The 18,482-nt window shown below is 45.9% G+C and overlaps 1 protein-coding gene across 1 annotated transcript in view; it reads right to left on the bottom strand.

Annotated features, from left to right (window-relative positions):
- SOS1 (SOS Ras/Rac guanine nucleotide exchange factor 1) overlaps positions 1 to 18,482 on the bottom strand; it is an 897,181-nt gene that overhangs the window by 677,530 nt on the left and 201,169 nt on the right. Inside the window, exon 4 of the mRNA XM_086927418.1 lies at positions 3,873 to 4,037. Within this exon, the coding sequence (XP_086783544.1) occupies positions 3,873 to 4,037 (165 nt within the window). The remainder of the gene's footprint in view (positions 1 to 3,872; positions 4,038 to 18,482) is intronic.

Below are 18,482 nucleotides of genomic sequence, written 5' to 3'. Positions count from 1 at the left end.
TGTCTGTGCATTCAGGAGCCAGTCGTCCAAATAGGGTAAGACTTGGTGACCACATTTCCTGAGGGTAGGTACAACCGGTGGCGCGCATGTTGAAAAAACTCTTGGTGCGAATTGGAGGCCAAAAGGTAAGACTTTAAACTGGTAGTGGATGTCACGTACTGTGACGCAAAGGTACTTCCTATGCTTGAGGTGAATGGGGATGGGAAATAGGCGTCCTGCAAACAGAGGGTGGTCATGTAATCTCAGTGGTTTAAGAGTTGCAGGATGTCCGAAAGAGTAACCATGTGGAAGGATGGTTTCTTTAGGAATTTGTTGAGTGCTCTTGGGTCTAAAAAAGGTCTCCACTGCCCTGATATCTTCTTTATTAGGAAAAAAACGACAGTAGAAACACTTGTTTTTCTGACTAAATGGTATTCACTCTATTACACCCTTGGAGAGCAAGACGCAATGAGTGAAGACAAGGGGGGTGTGAGCCCCTTGGAGAATTGTTTGGAGGTGTCTGAATAAACTTAAGGGTATGACCGTAGGTTAGGAGACTTAGTACCCACTTGTCTTTTGAAAGCTGCCTCCATTGGGTTGGATGACTGGAGATGTTTGCACCCACACGGACGGGTGAAGGGATAGTAGCTGGCATGGAATTGAGGTCAAATACTGTATCACCATTGTCTGGCATATATACAATATTTTCGACTGGACCGCTGGTCTAAATGATGTTGACTTGAACCAACCCTGCCTCGGTCAAACAGCCGCCCCGGCCAACTAACGAAAACCAGTGGAAGAAATGTCCATTACACAACCCAATGACTTCAGATGATGTGCGCTCCACTTCCTGTAATATTTTTCTCCCTTCTATCTTCGGGCACGCGGTCTAATAATGACTCTATATAAGACCACATTTGTATATCGTAATAGAATAGATCTGGCAGACATTGCGGATAACCCTTTACCAACGCTGTCTAGTTTTCGGTCATCCTTATCAGGAGGCACAGATATTCGCCTGGAAGTATTTTTGGATAGGTGCTGTGCTGCTTGAGAGACTATGGAATCAGCCCTGAGGTGCCCGGTGAAACAAAGAAGAGTCGCTGGGGCTTCATATTTTTTAAATTGATATGTGGTGCTACAGTCGCTACAGTTCTCATCAACTTGAAGCCTTTGTCCCAAATGTGGTCCACTATAGGGATGACACTGACTGACTTGCGCACCTGCTTCTTAAAGTCATATAAGAAGCAATTGGATTAGTTTACTGACATAGGGAGCTCAAATCGCGCAGTAGCTCTTTCCAACAAACTGTGGAAACCCCCAGTGTCCTCGGGAGGGGAATCATATGGACACGCTGGCGGTGGTGACAGCGTAGGTATCACAATCATCCCACTCGTGTGGTGGATGAGTGTCATGTATAACACCATGTTTCCTGTCATAGTAAGCGGAGAATGAAGAGGGATCATGTCTGGGTGGCAGAGGGATGGTAGAAGCAGGTGTCATCCTTGGTGTTGCAGGAGGTCTAAGTGGAGTAGATTGGTTAAGCATAGGTGGAGGAACTTGAGAATCTTGTGCAGGATCAGGAAACCTTTTGTAATAGTCGTGGAGAATTGTCTGTAGGCCCAGCACTAAAGAAAAAGGCATTTGTACTTGCGATGGAGGAGGCGGATGATCCAGGAAGTAGGAATAAAGATGTCTAACATAAGTGTCCATGGTCAGATTCCTCATCATCATCATTTCGCCTTGATATTTGACTCGGTTCTGAGTCAACCAACTCTTCTAGCAAACGGTAGGGATGAAAAGGAAAAACTTTGCTGGTTGAGGAGGCGAGGAGGAGGGGCGGGGGGGGTCATGAGGCTCCAGAATGGTTGTTGAAGCTTGCATACACGTTGACTGTGTCATCGACGACACCAGCAATGAAGGAATCAGGGAGGAAGGTTTCATCAATGGTGGTGTAACAGCTTCTTCGGTGAGGCATTCAAAGTCGATGGCCCAGTTGACATTGGTTTCGTAGACAATGTGTCAGAAGACAATAGTTTTGCTGATGGTGGGGCCCGATGACAAGTCCATCGTCAACAGTAATGGCAACGTTGACGGCTTGATAGTCGACGGTGGAACAAACTTTGTAGCCATTGTCGAGGGGATGACCGTAGACAAAATGGATGCAGGAAAGGCTAAAGAAGTCTTCGTTGTCGACGGTGCAGAGGATGGTCGACCTAGTGCACGCCGATAATGGAGACGCCGACAATGGAGACGCCGACAATGGAGACGCCGACAATGGAGACGCCAACAATGGAGACGCCAACAATGGAGACGCCAACAATGGAGACGCCAACAATGGAGATGCCGACGGAACCTTGTGGACCTTAGATGTGGACGGCTCAGATGAAGTCTTCGAGTACCTGGAAGACTTGGCAGCAGGGGTTGTATACATTGAGGGTTCTCCTTTTCTTAATGATTTTGACTGACCCCTAATGTGAAGTCTTTGAATCTTTCTGCTGCCCTCAGAGGTTTCGTGGTCATTAGACCAGTCCTTTGGAGGTTTGGTAGAAGAGTCATTGCCTTCACTTAAAGAGACAGGCTTTGACCTCTGGAGCCATAAAAGAGTCTTGCCTCTCGGCCTCGTAGTGTCTTGTGAGAAATAATGTGACACTCTACAATCCTTCACAGAATAATGAGGAGGAAGGCAATATAGGCATTCTTTATGCAGGTCGTCCACATATAATCTCTTCTACCCGCACGATTTGCATGATCTGAAGTGCACTTTTGAAGAAGAAGAATCAGATATTTCCAAACAGCGGGAGGAAAAACTGAGGAGAGCTCAGGGAGACTTCCCCCCACTATGTGCAGTAGAATATCTGAGGAAAACAGTCTCTGTTGAGAAGGTTCTAAAGGGTGCTGTGCTTTTTAAAAAAAAAAAAAAAAGGACAGACAGGCTAAGCAATCCTTCTGTTACAACTATAGTCTATTGTAAACTACTTACAGCTTTGTTCCTGTATTGTGAACCCCCCACTTTGACAACGCATATTTGTAAAGAACTCTATATATCAAAATATTAACCATACACAACCCAGCTTCCTTTTCCATTACTCATTGACATTTGTTTTTCATTGACCCTGCACAGCTGCCTTCGGTCTAGGTCCACACTACTGAAATACCATATTAAGCACTGAATTTTGCATTGCGGAAAGGACTAATTAGACTTAATGTTAATTATATAGGCTTAGCAAGTCACCGAGTCCAAAGAAGAAAAAAAGTATGTATGTTAAAAAAAATGGAAGGAATTAAAAAAAAAACTTCAATGTAGAGAACAGTAAAGTAGCATTTAATGAGCAACTAAGATAAAGATAATGAAAACATAGGTTTGCGGACACAAGAAAGGATTGCATTTTAGAAACTTTGGCACCTAACAATTTTTGAATGGCTTTTGAAAAAACAAAAAGTGTCCATGATATAATTTAGTGGCACAAATAAAAGGAATATGGCTGCTGTGAATAACTTTTTATAGACTAGGTCACTGACAGAAGTTACAGGAGTTTTTTAAAAAAAAGGGTCTCCTAGCTGAAAAAAATACAACCTCCTACAACATGCAAAATGATCAAACAGCAATTGTATAGCTGGCTGCAGAAAATTGTAGTAAGATCAAGAACTTTTAAGAGGTTTTTTTCAGTGATTTTGAAACTTGAAATTGCATTTTCCCTTAAAAAATCCTACGAAGTTGAGAATAGACCTAGCACAATTTACAACTGAGGTTATCTTACAAAATGTAACATGATACAATATGGGCATCTGGCATGAAGTTATTATATTTGAATGATAAATCGATACAGACTTTTTATATTCTCTTTTTATTATGAACAAAATAAATGTAGGATAGAGAAATGAGAACCTACCTTATCAGCACACATCGCCACTTTAATGTCTTGTTTTGTGATTTCATAATGCCTTATATTCCTTACATAATTTCCAGCTAGTTTTAATATATCTGCAGAAATATACTCTAATACTGCTACAATGTAAACAGACACTTGGTGATCAATTTTATAACCTAGAACTTCCTGCAAAAATAAAACAAAAGCATGTATTAAACCAATATTAGTGCAGAAACATTTTCAAAAAATATACAGAAATGTGTTTAAAGCACTCTTCTACTATTTATATAACATGAAGAATGCAATACTCATCAGCTATAGTCCAACTTAGTCCTGAAATCCTTTGTTCACATGTTATCACTACAACAGAGAAGACTGTTTCGTAAAAATGTGCCAAAGCAGACATATTTTACCCAAAGAAGCATAACCAAGACATCTTGGCACCTTAAGCCCACTCTGTGCTCCAGTCAAGCCCACTCTTTGAACCCAGCGCACCTCACTGTTAGACTTGACATCTTTTGGCGTTTTTCCCCTTGGCTTTTTGCTTTCTGACCTCCCAGTTTTGACTCTGTTTTCGCTTGTTTAGTGTCTCTGCACACTTTCTCACTGCTGTCCAGTGTTAAAGTGCAAGTGCTCCTGTTGTAAATTTTTATTATGGATTAGTGTTTCCATGATTGGCTGATTTGATTTACTAGTCAGTCCCTAGTACAGTGCAGCGTGTGTGCCCAGGGCCTGTAAATCAAATGCTGTCAGTGGGCTTTCAGCACGGTTTGAGCCACCCACAAAAGCAGCCTGTAAATGTAACTCCGGCTTGCCATTGCAGACCCTGTGTGCAGTCTGGTACTGCAATGTCGACTTGGCAAGTGTACCCACTTGCCAGGCCCTAACCTTCCCCTTCATTAACGGTTAGTCACCACTAAGGTAGGCCCAAGGTACCCCTGAGGGCAGAGTGCAGTGTATGTGAAAGGTAGGACATGCCCTGGCGTGTGTGTGGCATGTCCGGATAGTGAATTACAGCCAATTTAGCTTTTCACTATTGTGGGGCTACCTGTTCCCATAGGACAGAATGGGGAGTTTGTTTACAACATCTTATAAACATAACTACCCCTGGGAACAAGGTAGAAAAGTAAAGTTTAGTATGCCTGAACTCAGAATCTAAGGATGCATCATTTATTAAGGTGATTTTTACATTCTGTGTTTGAAAATACCACTTTTAGAAAGTAGATATTTTCTATCTTAGCCATCCAGTATACCTCTGCTGGGTTTGGGGATTGACTGTCGGACTCTGGGGTGACAGGGGCTGGGGAGGAACTGTGGTTCCAGAGACTCTAGATGGGCCAGGGATGGGCTTAATAGACCTAGAGAAGATTTCCTCTCACCTGAATGGGCCAGTTCTGCCTCTGACAATGCTGTCTCCACCTCCAGCCAGGAAACGGCACCAGAGAGGACAGAACTAGTTCTGGCTGGGCACAGACACTCTCTGCCTCCAGAGAACAAAGGATTTTGAGGTATAAATATTGGGGCCCAGACCCCAGAACTTTAGAAATCTTTTGGACCAAGAAGACTGCCAAGAAGAGCTGGAGAAGCTGTGAGGAGAAACTACCACTTTGCTGGGTTCTTTGCTGTGTTGGCATGCAGTGGCTGCTTCTGTCTTGGGCAGCAAAAGGACTGGATTGAACTTTCTGCAACTTCTTTATTGAGTATCTTCAAGGGCCAGAAATAGAGCTTGCCTCCTGTTCTGAAGTTTCAGGGACTGCAAAGACTGCAAAGACTTCACCAACCTCTGCGTACCGCTTCTGGAAGGGATGTGTCAGATGGCACAGAGAAGGGAAACGCAACTGACTCAATCACCAACAACGTCGCTGGCTCGGTGTCCTGACAGCACCACAAACCACACCTTCCGCAACTTGCACTGCAACCCTGATTTCACTGACGGCCACCGAGCCACCACTTGTACCGTGACCTGTGGGCACCACACTCCGCACCACCTCGCTTCACTTCCCCATCCTGGTCTCACCGACACCATCGCTGCTGCTGACTTCGACACCTGTTACCGCATTATGGCAGGAGGCACCGCTCGCAAGTTTCACAACGCACTGCCTAGTTCCACACAGCAGTCTGGCCGTACTGAAGCCAGCTCCTGCTAACCGGCTCCGTCGCCTGCATTGCAACCTGCCAGACCGCATCGAGCACAGTCTCGCCCTGCACCGTAAGCCTTGGTCTCACTGACATCATCTGGACGCTAGTCACCAAGCCACTGCTTGAACCGCATCAAGAGGACACCGCACCCTACACCGCTTTCATTTTACAACGCAACCGCAACGGTTGGCACGACCGGCTCGCACCCCCGTGTCCGTCACAACGAGAAAGGTACTGATACAGAGTCTGTTCACGCTTTCGCTGACCCATACTGACGCGGTCAGCTGGAACTGTTAGACTGTTTTTCCAGCCCTGGATAGAGCTACCAACTCGTACAAACTGTATTTTTTCAAGTATTGTTGCAGAGTATACACCTTTTTAAGTACTGTATTGTGGATTTTTATCGTTTTGGTGTGGTTTTAAGTATATAAAATATTGGATATTTTTCAAAAGCTGTTGTGGTGTCCTTTGGTAGTGTTTTCACTGTATTACTGTTGGTTATGTGCAAATGTTTTACACACTGCCGCTACGATAAGCCTGTCTGCTCGTGCCAAGCTACCAAAAGGGTGAGCAGGGGTAATTTTAACCCCTTCGATGCTGATGACGAGCTCAGCTCGTCATCAGCCACGGGTGGCGTGTGCTGATGACGAGCTGAGCTCGTCATGAACAATGGGAAAGGATGGGAAGCAGCACAGCACAAAAATCACCGCAGCAGCGATGCGGTTAAAAGGGCAACTCCCTTACCCTGACAAGGAAGAAGGGTCTCTACTTGGACAAAGGTGCAAACCCTTGCCAACTAGAGACCCCTATTTCGAACACTCACTCCCTAAATCCTTGATTCTGGCAAACATGGAGGATGGCACCTAAGCTAGTGAATGGATGGAGTGTCATTTCTGAATGAGGAGGACGGAGATATTCGACACAAATTCAATGTCAGGGGCGGAGTCTCAGATTATGCTCTTCTTTCTCTACTTCTTGTTTAAGGGTGCATTTAAAATAAACTACCTTTTCCAAGAATCTAAGGGAAAGCAGAACATCAAAATACCACCAATCAATGAACAATCCCCATCACATCGTCCATCAACACTGTTCATGCCCCCTCTTTCTTCACTGCTTCAGCAGCACGCAGTTAGGGGTCTTCCCTCTATTTTACATTTGAGAGGTACTGAGAGGTTTTATTCGTTTAGTTGTGCTGTTATTAATAATTAGTATGTTGCGCATTATTTCCTGTGTATTGTGGTTTTTTTTGGGGGGGGGGTTTTTTTAACTTTTCTGGGGCCTTTGGAGCGTTTTTCAGCACTCCTCACGCGGCGTGTATGCTGGTCACCTCCTACGGGGCATTATGTCTGCGCCGGGAGCCACCGGCAACTAGAGGGCGCTCGTGGGTCAGCGAGATGCGCCTCCGACTCCGGAGGCATTGCACGCTTCATTTACATTAAGGGGAATCTGCCCAACGCGGAGCCTTGGCCAGTGTTTCTTGTGCCCCAGCAGACTAAGTCTTTGTGCCCTTGATTCGGGTCTGTAACAACGGGCGCTTGTATTAATTTCTGTGCAGCGACTGCCACGGTCGCCAGGCATGCAGGCAAGTACAATTTAATCCATCAGGGCCCCTGAGTGAGTATGCAGGGTTGGTGCTTAAACCTTTAACCCCACATTACGAGGAATATTTGATCGGGATTATTTTCACTGTAATGTGGCTCTGAACTGCCTTTAGGCTTGCCCTCAGTGCAAGGTTTGTGTATTTAGGATCCCATTGGGCTGTCAGTGTTAGGCGTTTGGCCATCACAGTACCTCAGGGACCGGCCCATGCTGTGCACTCTAAGAATTGAGTAGGGTGCAGATCCCAATTACTTGAGTTCTTGACTCTACCTAACCAGCTAGGTTCCCCTAGCACTACAACAGGTCCGAGCACGCAGGAATCCAAGACCAAATATATTGAGGAGGAGGCAACCTCCTTTTTGCCTCTGACCGACAAATTTTGTGAGGCTCTAGATACAGTGTCCGACGCTGGCACCCTTGGAGGTGACCAGTGTACCAGCAAGACCTTCTATTGGTGCTTGAACGTCCAAGGTCTCAACGTCAAGCAGTCAAGAATCCTATAGACCAAGGCGTCAATAAGGACGCTTGGAGTGTCTCAAGAAGGCTTTTTTTCTAGACACAACAGAAGTTGCCTGATCCGGATCCCCTCCACCCCTCCCATCCCACCCATGTAGAGGAGGACGATTCCCAGGGTGATTCTGACTGGGATCAGGGCCCCTCTTGGCCATGGCACCCTTCTGCAGATGATGCATCACAGCCACGCTCTGACTTCTCCGCAGAACGACCTTGTGGCGGATTCGTTGGATCCAGATGAACTGCTTCACCCGAGGTCTTCAATGTGGTCCCCCAGTGACAAGGTGAAGACCTATGTGGCAAGTTCCCTAAGGAAACCACTAGACCAGGATGTCCAAGCCTGCCTATGGGTAGTGTCTTCCCGTCCCTTACTAGAGGAAAAGGTGGCCCTAACGCTCAAAATAAATGAGAAGATAAAAACTTTTCTGATAGAGTATATTAGGGACCCTAAGAAAGGCACTGTCTGCTCCCGGTGGTCATGCCAAGATAAGCTGTTTCACGTGAGAGGGTCCAACACCAAAATCCTATACATGGCCGAGGAGGCCAAGTAATCACGGTCCCCTAGATGCTTTCTGACTGGGCCAGATATGTAGTTATCCCCCATAGGCAATGTCACAGAACTGAGGTGGTACCTCCTTATCAAGGCAGACCCGAAGCTGAGAGATCTAGCTGCCTCAGAGGTGGGTCCTACTGCACAAGAGGGTTTGTTTAGGGAACACTTTATTACTGAGTTAGGCAAGTTCGTGCAATTGTTTAATTCCCTGGACAAGGCACAAGCCTCCATTAAGAAAAATGTTTTATCAAAGGTTTTTGCATGGGCCAGCCGTGGAAGGGGGAGCTCATCCGAACACTTCAACACAGATACGTTTTATAGAGGCCAAGGCTCCTGTCAAAAGCAGTACCAAACCCTGTACGATTTGGGAAGCCCTACCCATGGAGGCAGAGGAGGCAGTTGAGGCTGCTCCCAAGGATCTTCCCAAGTTTCAATGTAAGGACACTCCTTTCTTCCCAACTGAAAATGGGAGGGTGGCTGGCATTGTTGCAAGACAATTGTTGGGAGGTGACTGCCGACACCTGGGTCATTCAGACTGTGCAGGGCTACCGTCTGGAGTTTGTGGGTACTCATGTTCAACAGGTCAGGACAAATCCTTTGGTATTTTAGCAAGCTCAGACTGCCTTGATCGATCAAGAAATCGCAGAGCTCCCAAAGAAAGGGGGAACATGTGCAGTCATTCATGCATCCAAACAGTTTCATAAGTTATCTTTTCCTGGCAGAGAAGAGGGAAAGAGGTCAGCAGCCATTTATCAATATCCAAGACTTCAACAGGTGGCTGGTTTACCGCCAAATGAAGATGGAAGGCATCTATCCCCTTCACGATCTTCTGTGACAAGATGATTGACTAGTGTGGCTGGACCTCAAGGAAGCCTATCTCACGGTCCCAGTTTTTCCTCCCCCCTCGCAGGTTTTTGCAATATCTTTGGGGTCATCGGGTCTTCTAATTTCAAACTCTTCCCTTTGGTCTGTCATCCATCCCTTGGAGCTTCACCAAGGTTCAAACAGTGTTGGAGTTCCTCTACGGCATTGGTGTGCAACTTATAGTCTATCTGGACGACATCCTTCTGATAGAGCTGTGCCCTCGAGCGCTGGTGGGTCACCTTCAGATCCTTACAATAGGCTATGGACTTGCTGGAGAGATTGGGGTTTGTAATCAATGAACAGAAGTTGTTACTGGTGACGAGCTTCCTCTGTTTTGGGATCGATTCAAGAGAATCCACCCACAGTCTTCCTGCCAAGAAGATGGCAAAAATTTGTCACGAGCCGCGCTAAACTGTGGTCCGCCCAGTTTGTCCCTCAAGCATTTGGCCAGGCTGCTGGGTCTGTTGGTTTCATCCATCCAGGTCATTTTTCCCAGGCTCCTTCACTAACGGGTGCTAAAAGGTTGAAGGCGCACCTGCACAAGAGTTTGTCCAATGTGTTGATGGTTCCTTTAACAGACAAGGTCAGGGAAGAAATGAGACTGAGTATCATGCAATCAAAATTAAAGTAAACCTGGTCTCTGGAGACTTCAGGAAATATGCTAGGGTGCTCAGCGGACTTTGCCTATGCCAAGGCAGATGGAACTCTCTGAAGCGACGGGTCCCTAAAAGTAGCACTACTTTTGTATCTCAATATATTTATTCGGCTGGTACCACAAAATATTCACATTATGTTTTATTAATAAGTGAGGCATACACCGAAGTTAGAAAAGTAGTTAGAGAAAAACAAAGCAGAACCTGTACTAAAAGGGAAGCAAGTCATGGTTTCAAGAATTTTCTAAACTTCAGAAGTGGGGGTCCTTTGAATAAGTGGAGCAGAAGATTACTGCAAAAGTCAGTAGCAATAACGGAGAATACTATACCTTCTTTTCTGGCCATCTCACGGATGGGCGACCAGTACAGAGCAACATGCAGGCCCGAGGAGAGAAGCCTGCTTTTATAATTAAACTAGCAGCCCGCCCCGGCGTTGCCCGGGGCAGAAGGGGGCTGGGGGCAGCATCGCAGCAGGAGATGCGCAGCAGAGCGGCCGTGAACAGCAGAGCGTACTTACAGTGTTTCCTTGCTCCGGTTTTGTCGGTCCTGGCCGCTTCTGCCCACGCTCTTGTCCGCTGTTTCCCCCGACGTCCCGACTTTGAGAAAAAGGCTTGCGAGCACTCATGGTCCCTGCCCGTCCCTCCGCCCGTCCCTCGGTGCGCACCCGCTGCTGCTTCACTTACCTCAGCCGCCGCTCCTCCCCGCGCTGCTGAGTTTACTGCTCCACTGCTCCTCCGCTTCTCGCCGCTCCTCGCTGCTTGTCTGCCGCTCGCCGCTCCTCCCCACCTGTCCGCCGCTCTTCCTCTTGCTCCTGAACGCCGCTCCTCCCCGCGCTCCCGATGTCATCACACACGTCGCGGCTGGCGCTACTTGCAAGGGACTACTTTTTTTTTTGTCATTCCTAAATTTTTTAAAGAACGTATATTTTTTATTTTTATATAGCCTATGTCCTTCTGCTTGCCCTGAGGTTTTCAAAGATGTCTTGGGTGTTTGGATTGGTGGTGTACTTTTCGAGTTTACCTGGCTCAAAGGACACAGTTCTCTCTTTATAATAGTAGTATAGATTTGATTGAGACAATTTCTGTAGAGAGCCTAGGACAACCACCAGGTGTTTAAGTGATAATCTTTTTAATGTTATTTCCTGTTCCTTTCCTTTTGTCCCGGCTTGGCACTTCCAATTAACCTGGAGTTTCAGAGATTACGATTCCCTCCCCAGTTGTTTTTCTGTAGTTTGTATTTTATAGTGGAAATGCACACAGCAGTGGCTCAGCAGAAAAGTCCCCTCTGATGTAGAAATGGTTAGGGTGAATATTAACAAGATAGGCGGCTCCACTACTTGGGTGACACATCCTACTTATTTCTTGAACCATCCCAACAACCCTTCACATGTAACTTTGCCCTGAATAGGGGAAGGTAAGATCTGTCTGGCAACTGTATCACTGTACAAAAAGATTTTTAGGTCAGCCAAACATCAGAACTAGTTAACACAATTTGCCAGATAGTTTTGGCATGTTTCGCCAGTATAGTTATTTTTGGCAGGCTAGGAGGAAGAGGTTCTTCAAAACAAATGGAAGGTCACTCTGAATTATTAAAAATAATGTGGGCTCCTGTTTGGACATTGTAATTATCCAAGATCTGGAATACATGCTACAGCTTTCAAAGTGTTTTTTCAGTCAAGAGCTTTCTTCAAGCAAAAGTTCTTAACACAAGCCAGAGAAAGGTGTGGACCACACCGGGAGACCCTACAGGCTGATAGAAATCCATAAGGTCAGGAAAAAACAATAAACACAAGGAACTGGACAGTGGATCGATTTCTCACGAGGCACCAAACAGAAATATTTACCACATCTTTACATAAACCAAACAATCCTGTGTGCAAACCTTTAACAGTGTTCTCTGTCCAAGAGCACCACCCTTACCACAGGGTCAAACGAATACTTTAAAAAATGTATTAAAGTTGCACCACCACACAATATAGTATATGTATTAAGCACAATTATGTACAGTCCATCCAATAAATGCAATTCGTCCTCTTGGGATTTTTTGTATATTCTTTTTATTTGTTCAATCACAGCAAACGTGTTTCGTTCTGGAAACAGAACTTCTTCAGAGCATATAGTGTTCTTTACCGCAGATACGGTCATACAGTTACATTTACTTCATCTTCAAACGCGCAAAGAATGGGTCCCATGTTTCATATGGTCCATGTCATAATATTCTGACAGGTTCTATCCAATTATATTTCTCTTCTCTCGATTAGTCCGTTTTTCACAAAGAGCAATAGTCTTCTTGCCAAATGTAAATTCCAAGGCGCAATTAAAAAAGTAGTTTATATTCACTTCCCAGACCCGGCATCCATATACAGCCTTGAATATAGGTCCCTCTGTCCAGCAAAAAACTCTGTACTATTGGAAAGAACCGCCAAATCCGCAGCCGATTGCGAGGCGGAGCCGAGGCGGAGGTGATTCGCCTTGGCTCCCAACCTGTGTCTCCTATTCGGAGGGATACCGCCGTCATTCAGCCTACAGACTGTGCAATAGAGGGGACTTTTGCTGTGCGATACCCCTGAGCATGTCTGGCTTGAGTTTCAGGGCAAGTGGAGCAGTGGTGACTGTAACGGTGGGCGATATCTGTGGACGCCGTGGACAAAGACCGCCATCTTGGCAGCAACAGCAGGGAATGGCCGCAACGGACCGCGCCTGAGGTAATCGGCATAACTAGCCCTCGCCATAAAATAACCGGAGGGACCCTGACCTATGAGGGTCGTCAGGAGGGCATAGTCAGCAGAGCGGTGTGTGTCTAGACGCACGTGCAACAGGGAGCGCACCGGCGGGCTGCGGCGATCTGGGAAGAGAACGCCCGTCGGGTGCTGTAACGGAGCGCACACCAGCTGTAACGGTGAGCCAGACTTGGAGGGCAGTTGCGGGGCGGACCGGGGCACCGGAGTAGTGCCCCCACACAGTGCCTGACCTTAAGATGGCAGGCGGCGGCTGACATCGCAACAAAGGCACACTTGGGCTGAATACTGATTGAAGCGGAGGCCACGCACAGCACGGAGCATCCAGGGAGCTCGCTCCGGTGGTCACCCTGAGGATTGACATAGCACTGCAAGGGGGGACATCGGAGGCTCAAGGGCGGATGACCCGAGGTCTGCCTGCTTACAAGATGGCAGAGACCACACATGATGAGCTCGATTCCATGTAGCACCAGAGTGCACCTTTACAAGCAGGCATCAGGCCGGACAGGGCACCTTATTTTGACTAGGGGCACTCCTATAAGACGCTTTGGAGAATCGTATGACCATAATTACAGCTCCCGGTACGGGAAACACCTGAGGCACTGCAATTGTGGACCACAGTCTCTCATGGACTTCTTTACTTTTCCCTTTGTCCTGCCCGCCATTTTGCTGCTGTTCTTGGCCATTTTTTTCTCTGGTCCCCGACCCGTCATCTTGTCCATTCCCTCGTCTTTTACCCTTTTCCCTCTTTTCCCCCTTGATGATCCTCAAATGTTTCTTCCCCTCTCTGTTTTGCCTTTTCTCCATGCCGTCGAATCCCTTCCACCCTCCCTTGGTGTTGTGACTACGTTCCCCCCTCCTACCCCACTTAATGGAACTCTGCCTGAGGAAATCTACTATGTATGTATATATATGTATATAGGGATAACTCTAATCACTAGTATATGCAGTAGACCGTTGTGCTCTCTACCATTCCTATGTGACTCAGAGTATATCCATTTGTATCTCCTCCTTGTGTGACTTTACATCTTGTACATTTGCAAATTTTTTTCCCGTTTGTATCCTTTATGTAACGCATGTAATCCTAAGTCCTTATGTTTTTCAACTGGTTCTTATGTAAAGCGCTCTGACACCTTCGGGTAAAGTTTGCGCTATATAAAATCGCATAAATAAATTTCAGTGTTCGCAGGGGAGCCTACGAGCCCTGCAGCGGTTGCTGGACCCAGTTAAAACTCTTTTGCTTTGTCCCTATTCTTATCTCGCACTCCGGAGCTGCCTTCTAACATGCCCCCTGTTCAGGAGGGCTATTTGCAATATAGCACGTCTGCACCAATGGCACGCCGAAGGCTAGCACCAGGACCCCTTCTCAGTTTTCCAAATGTAAGATGCAGCATTTGGCGTTTTATACCTTTAAGGAACTTTGCGCCCTTAACAAGCCTTCGAATGTCTCCCAGCATGCTTGTTCGTGTTTTAATATAGCGGACCATAAGAGGACCAAACTAACTTGCTCCTTCTGTGGCTTCTCGTTGGAGGCCCAAGACTTGGCACAGTTTGATCACTCACATCCCACCGTCAGTACCGTTCTCTTTCACAAAAATAATGGACTCAATAGGGTCCAGGCTGACTTTACTACGCGTTCTCTTCCTAGGCACAAATATTAGATAGCCGAACTGATCGATAACTATTAACTTGATCTCTTATTTATAAAGGAGATATGGGCTGACCTTTCGGCAGGCCCTGATTTTCTGCATAGCCATCCCTGCTGCTGTCTCAGTGTACAGATTGGACAGACATAAGAAAAGAAGGGGAGGTTTGGCACTTCTATATGGAGACACCCTATCAGAAAAAGGTGAGATGCTCCCTTCATCTGTCTGTCTGTGAGGCACTTAGCTTTAACATAACGCTGTTGGAACATCAGTCTTTCAAAGGGATTCCTATTTATCGTCCTCCCGGTCCCGAGGGAGGCTTTCTATCTTTGGTGGGAAATGTATTAGAGACCTCCTCTTGTGACACAAGTTGCACTATTTTCGGGGATTTTAACTTTCACTTAGGGGCCATGGACGATAGGGACTCAGCATCCCTTATCACTGAGCTAGAATCTGTAGGACTCTCTCAGAAAGTTAGTTCCCCTAATAATAATGAGCAGATCGTAAAGGAGGTCCTCCCAGTGGCCTGGTCCGATCACCACGCGGTCTTATTCGATGTTTGTCTTTTGAAACACAATCCTTGGAACACCAGGACTGGGGCCCCCCCAACCAATTTAGATCCTGGAATAATATAGACCATGCCGTTCTTAATTAGCATGTATCTGACACTCAGCCAGAACTCTCCCAAGACCCCGAGCAGGTCGCCATGAGTTCTGACCCTAGTGCCAATTATCTAGAGTGAGTAGGGGCGTGATTATAAAGAAGCCTTTTGCAGGCACACAGTTTATCCTGTTATTTTCCGAGTGACATGCGTCTCTGTACGCTCAGTGAAGGGAGGATAACAGATCGTGCCATGAGGATGTAATGATTATTTTTGGTTGTGACCAGTATGTCATGGTGAGCACAAAAGCGGTTTACATTTGCATGCGCGCTGCCGGTAAAATTGCTATTTTGATCAGCATATTGAGAGGGAGGATGAACTCAGAATTCATGCTCCAGGTTTAACTTAGGTGAACAATGAGCGTGCGCCAGGATGCAGTATACTGGGGGTGTTGGGAATGGGTGGAAAGGACTCGTAATGCTGGGATTACTGTTTATTACCATGCACTTGGTAGATATTCACAGATTTTCGTGCATTTTTTAATATAAGGGAAATGTTTTACCATTTTACTATAGCTGATTGAAACATTGTTGTGTTTGCATTTGCAGATGCCGATGATGAAGGGAATCAGTTCCCGAAATGCATTGGGTTGTCGTTAATAAATCATGGCATGTGGAACCCATCTTTGACCTCCGGAGTCTTTTTGAATACCAACGAAATACACACATGAAGAAACGATTGAACAAAATGAATTGAATTATCACAATAACAAGTATGGAATAAAAGTTATGGTTAAAATTGGAGAAAAGTAAAGAGTTAAGCACATGAATTTAATTCATTAGATTCAAATGTTGACGTGGCCGTGCAGCTCGGTGGAATCGAAGCTGGTTCATTTTGTGGATTTCCTAGGGTCATAGGACCATAACTCTCCTACAGACCCTAACTTTTATATTTTCAACGACCCTGACAGACCGGGATCTGTCAGAGGTTTTTTATCTTTAGATCCCCCTGGTCTTCACCTATCGCAAAGAGCTCCCAATACTGTGGTTGGTTGAGCCCACATCGAATTGTAGGAGTCGGGTGACCCGATGATGAAGTATGACACCACTAGGATGTGTGTGGGTAACTAAACAAAAAGGAATGGCCTTCTTTCATCACCATTGGGTGAAGTTAGACATCCATCCTCACAACTAACACTTCCCTTTTCGAATGCAAGGACGCTCTTGTCTTTGACCACATGTTGGTCTGTCGGAGGAATTTATGTGGTGTAATAACTACAACCACCTCCTAATGAAGGAGAAGAGTTGCCATTTTACACCGGAAATAGAATCCGCAGAGGACTCCATCAGACAATGGTTTCAGGTGGTGTCCAAATTAGCTGGAAACCATGCTAACTTAGCGACTCAAGCGTTTTGCGACTCTTTAGCACTTGGTTTTCAGACTAAAGTAGATCAAATCTACTCAAACTTTAATGCTTACTTCGATGCCATGAACCAGTCAGATTCTAACATCTACCTACATGAAAGTCCTTCTTTCGGGACATTCGCGCTGGTCTCCTCTGAACAAATAGCTGATTTGGTGAGCACTGCAAGATCCGGTTCACCTCTTGATCCTCGTCCTCCAGCTGTCCTGAAACTGTTTCCGGACCTTATAGATGTCAACTTGGCTAATATTTTTTAACACCTTGTGCATCTCGGGTATATATTCCTCTCAATGGGAAAATGTCTATTCTTCGCTACTAAAAAACCTAACCTGGGCCCAGCGGACACTAATAACTATCGGCCCATGCGTGTCTCCCTTTGCCCACAAAAATTGCTGAAAAGGTCATGTATGATCAACTGGCCCAAAATATCTGATAAAAAGCTGCTGGATGAAACCCACTTCGGTTTCAGAAAAGGCCATAGAACAGAGACTGCGCTCAAAGCCAACGACGAGATAAGGTTCGCCCTAGAAAAAGGAGGAGCAGTTGCTACTGTTTTGCTAGATTTGTCTTCAGCCTTTGATACGGTTGATCATGGGCTCCTGATTAACCATATCTCCTATCTAGGCTTTAGGAACAAGGCCAATTCTTTGGCGACATCCTTTTTGTCTAAACGTTATCAATCAGTGAGACTGGGCAACTTCGACTCTCCCACCTCTCTCCCAAGTGGAGTCCCGCAGGGCTCATCCATCAGTCCCAAGCTATTTAACATTTATGTTACCATTCTGGCAGGGTTGAACAAATCCTTTGGCCTAACACCAACGTCTTACGCAGACACCCAAATAGTTCTCGCCATTCATAAGAATGGGGAAAACGCCTCGCTTAACTTTCACAATGTCATGCTAGCTATCAGCGTTTGGATGTCCAGACATTGGCACAAACTGAATTCTTCCAAGACCAAGGTAATTGTCTTTGGAAATCCATCTCCTGTCTGGTCCTCCCGCTGGTGGCCAGATAAACTGAGACCGCCCCTGACCAGGGCCAAAATTCTGGGTGTTGTCCTAGATGACAAGCTGTCCTACAAATGACATGTTAACTCTGTGGTCTCTTCTTGCTTTTATACTGTCCGAATTGTGAAGAAACTGTTCCCTTTCATTCCTGTTGATGCTAGGAAGACTATAACCTCTGCTCTGGTCATGTCCAAAGTGGATTATTGTAACAGCTTATTGAACAATGCCCAGGAATCGGTTTTAAATAAGCTCCAGTTGGTACAGAACGCAGCCGCTAGGATGCTTTCTGGCACACCTAAATTTGATTCTGTTTCGAAGGTGATCAGACAACTAAATGAGGCTGCCAATTAGAAGTAGAATCAAATTCAAGGCGTTGTGTATTGCCTATAAGACGATCCACAGCACAGGGCAAGTGTTTCTGAAGAACTCATTTCAGATCTATACACCCAGCAGATCCCTGTGCTCTTTTGGTGCAAACCTGCTCACCGTCCCCAGAACATATAGAACCAACTGGGGTGACCGAAGCTTTGTGGTTGCCACTGCTAAGTTATGGAATTCTCTTCCTCCTCAGATTGGAGCCCTTCCTATGCTATTGGCTTTCAGGAAACAATTAGCCTATTGTTTTGTCCTAGGAGCAGTCAGCGCAGAGACTCCTTCTGGTATTTGTGCGCTCTACAAGTCGTTTTAACATAACTTAACAACCGGACAACCCCACAGTCAACACTCTTTCTCCATCACTTACCTGCCTCAACTCTCAACTAACGCCACCAAAATCTTTAAACCCAGGTTACTCAAACAACCCCCTCATAGCAGACGTCTACTACAAAACTTCCAAAAGACAAGAAAATACCGATTTAATCTTTTACACTACCCGCCAGGCCAACTGGAGAAATAAT

This window comes from Lissotriton vulgaris, chromosome 6 (genome assembly GCF_964263255.1).
Source record: "Lissotriton vulgaris chromosome 6, aLisVul1.2, whole genome shotgun sequence".
In the NCBI taxonomy this organism is placed as follows: Eukaryota; Metazoa; Chordata; class Amphibia; order Caudata; family Salamandridae; genus Lissotriton; species Lissotriton vulgaris.
Note: the sequence above shows the minus strand (reverse complement) of the source record. Positions and strands in the feature narration are given on the sequence as shown.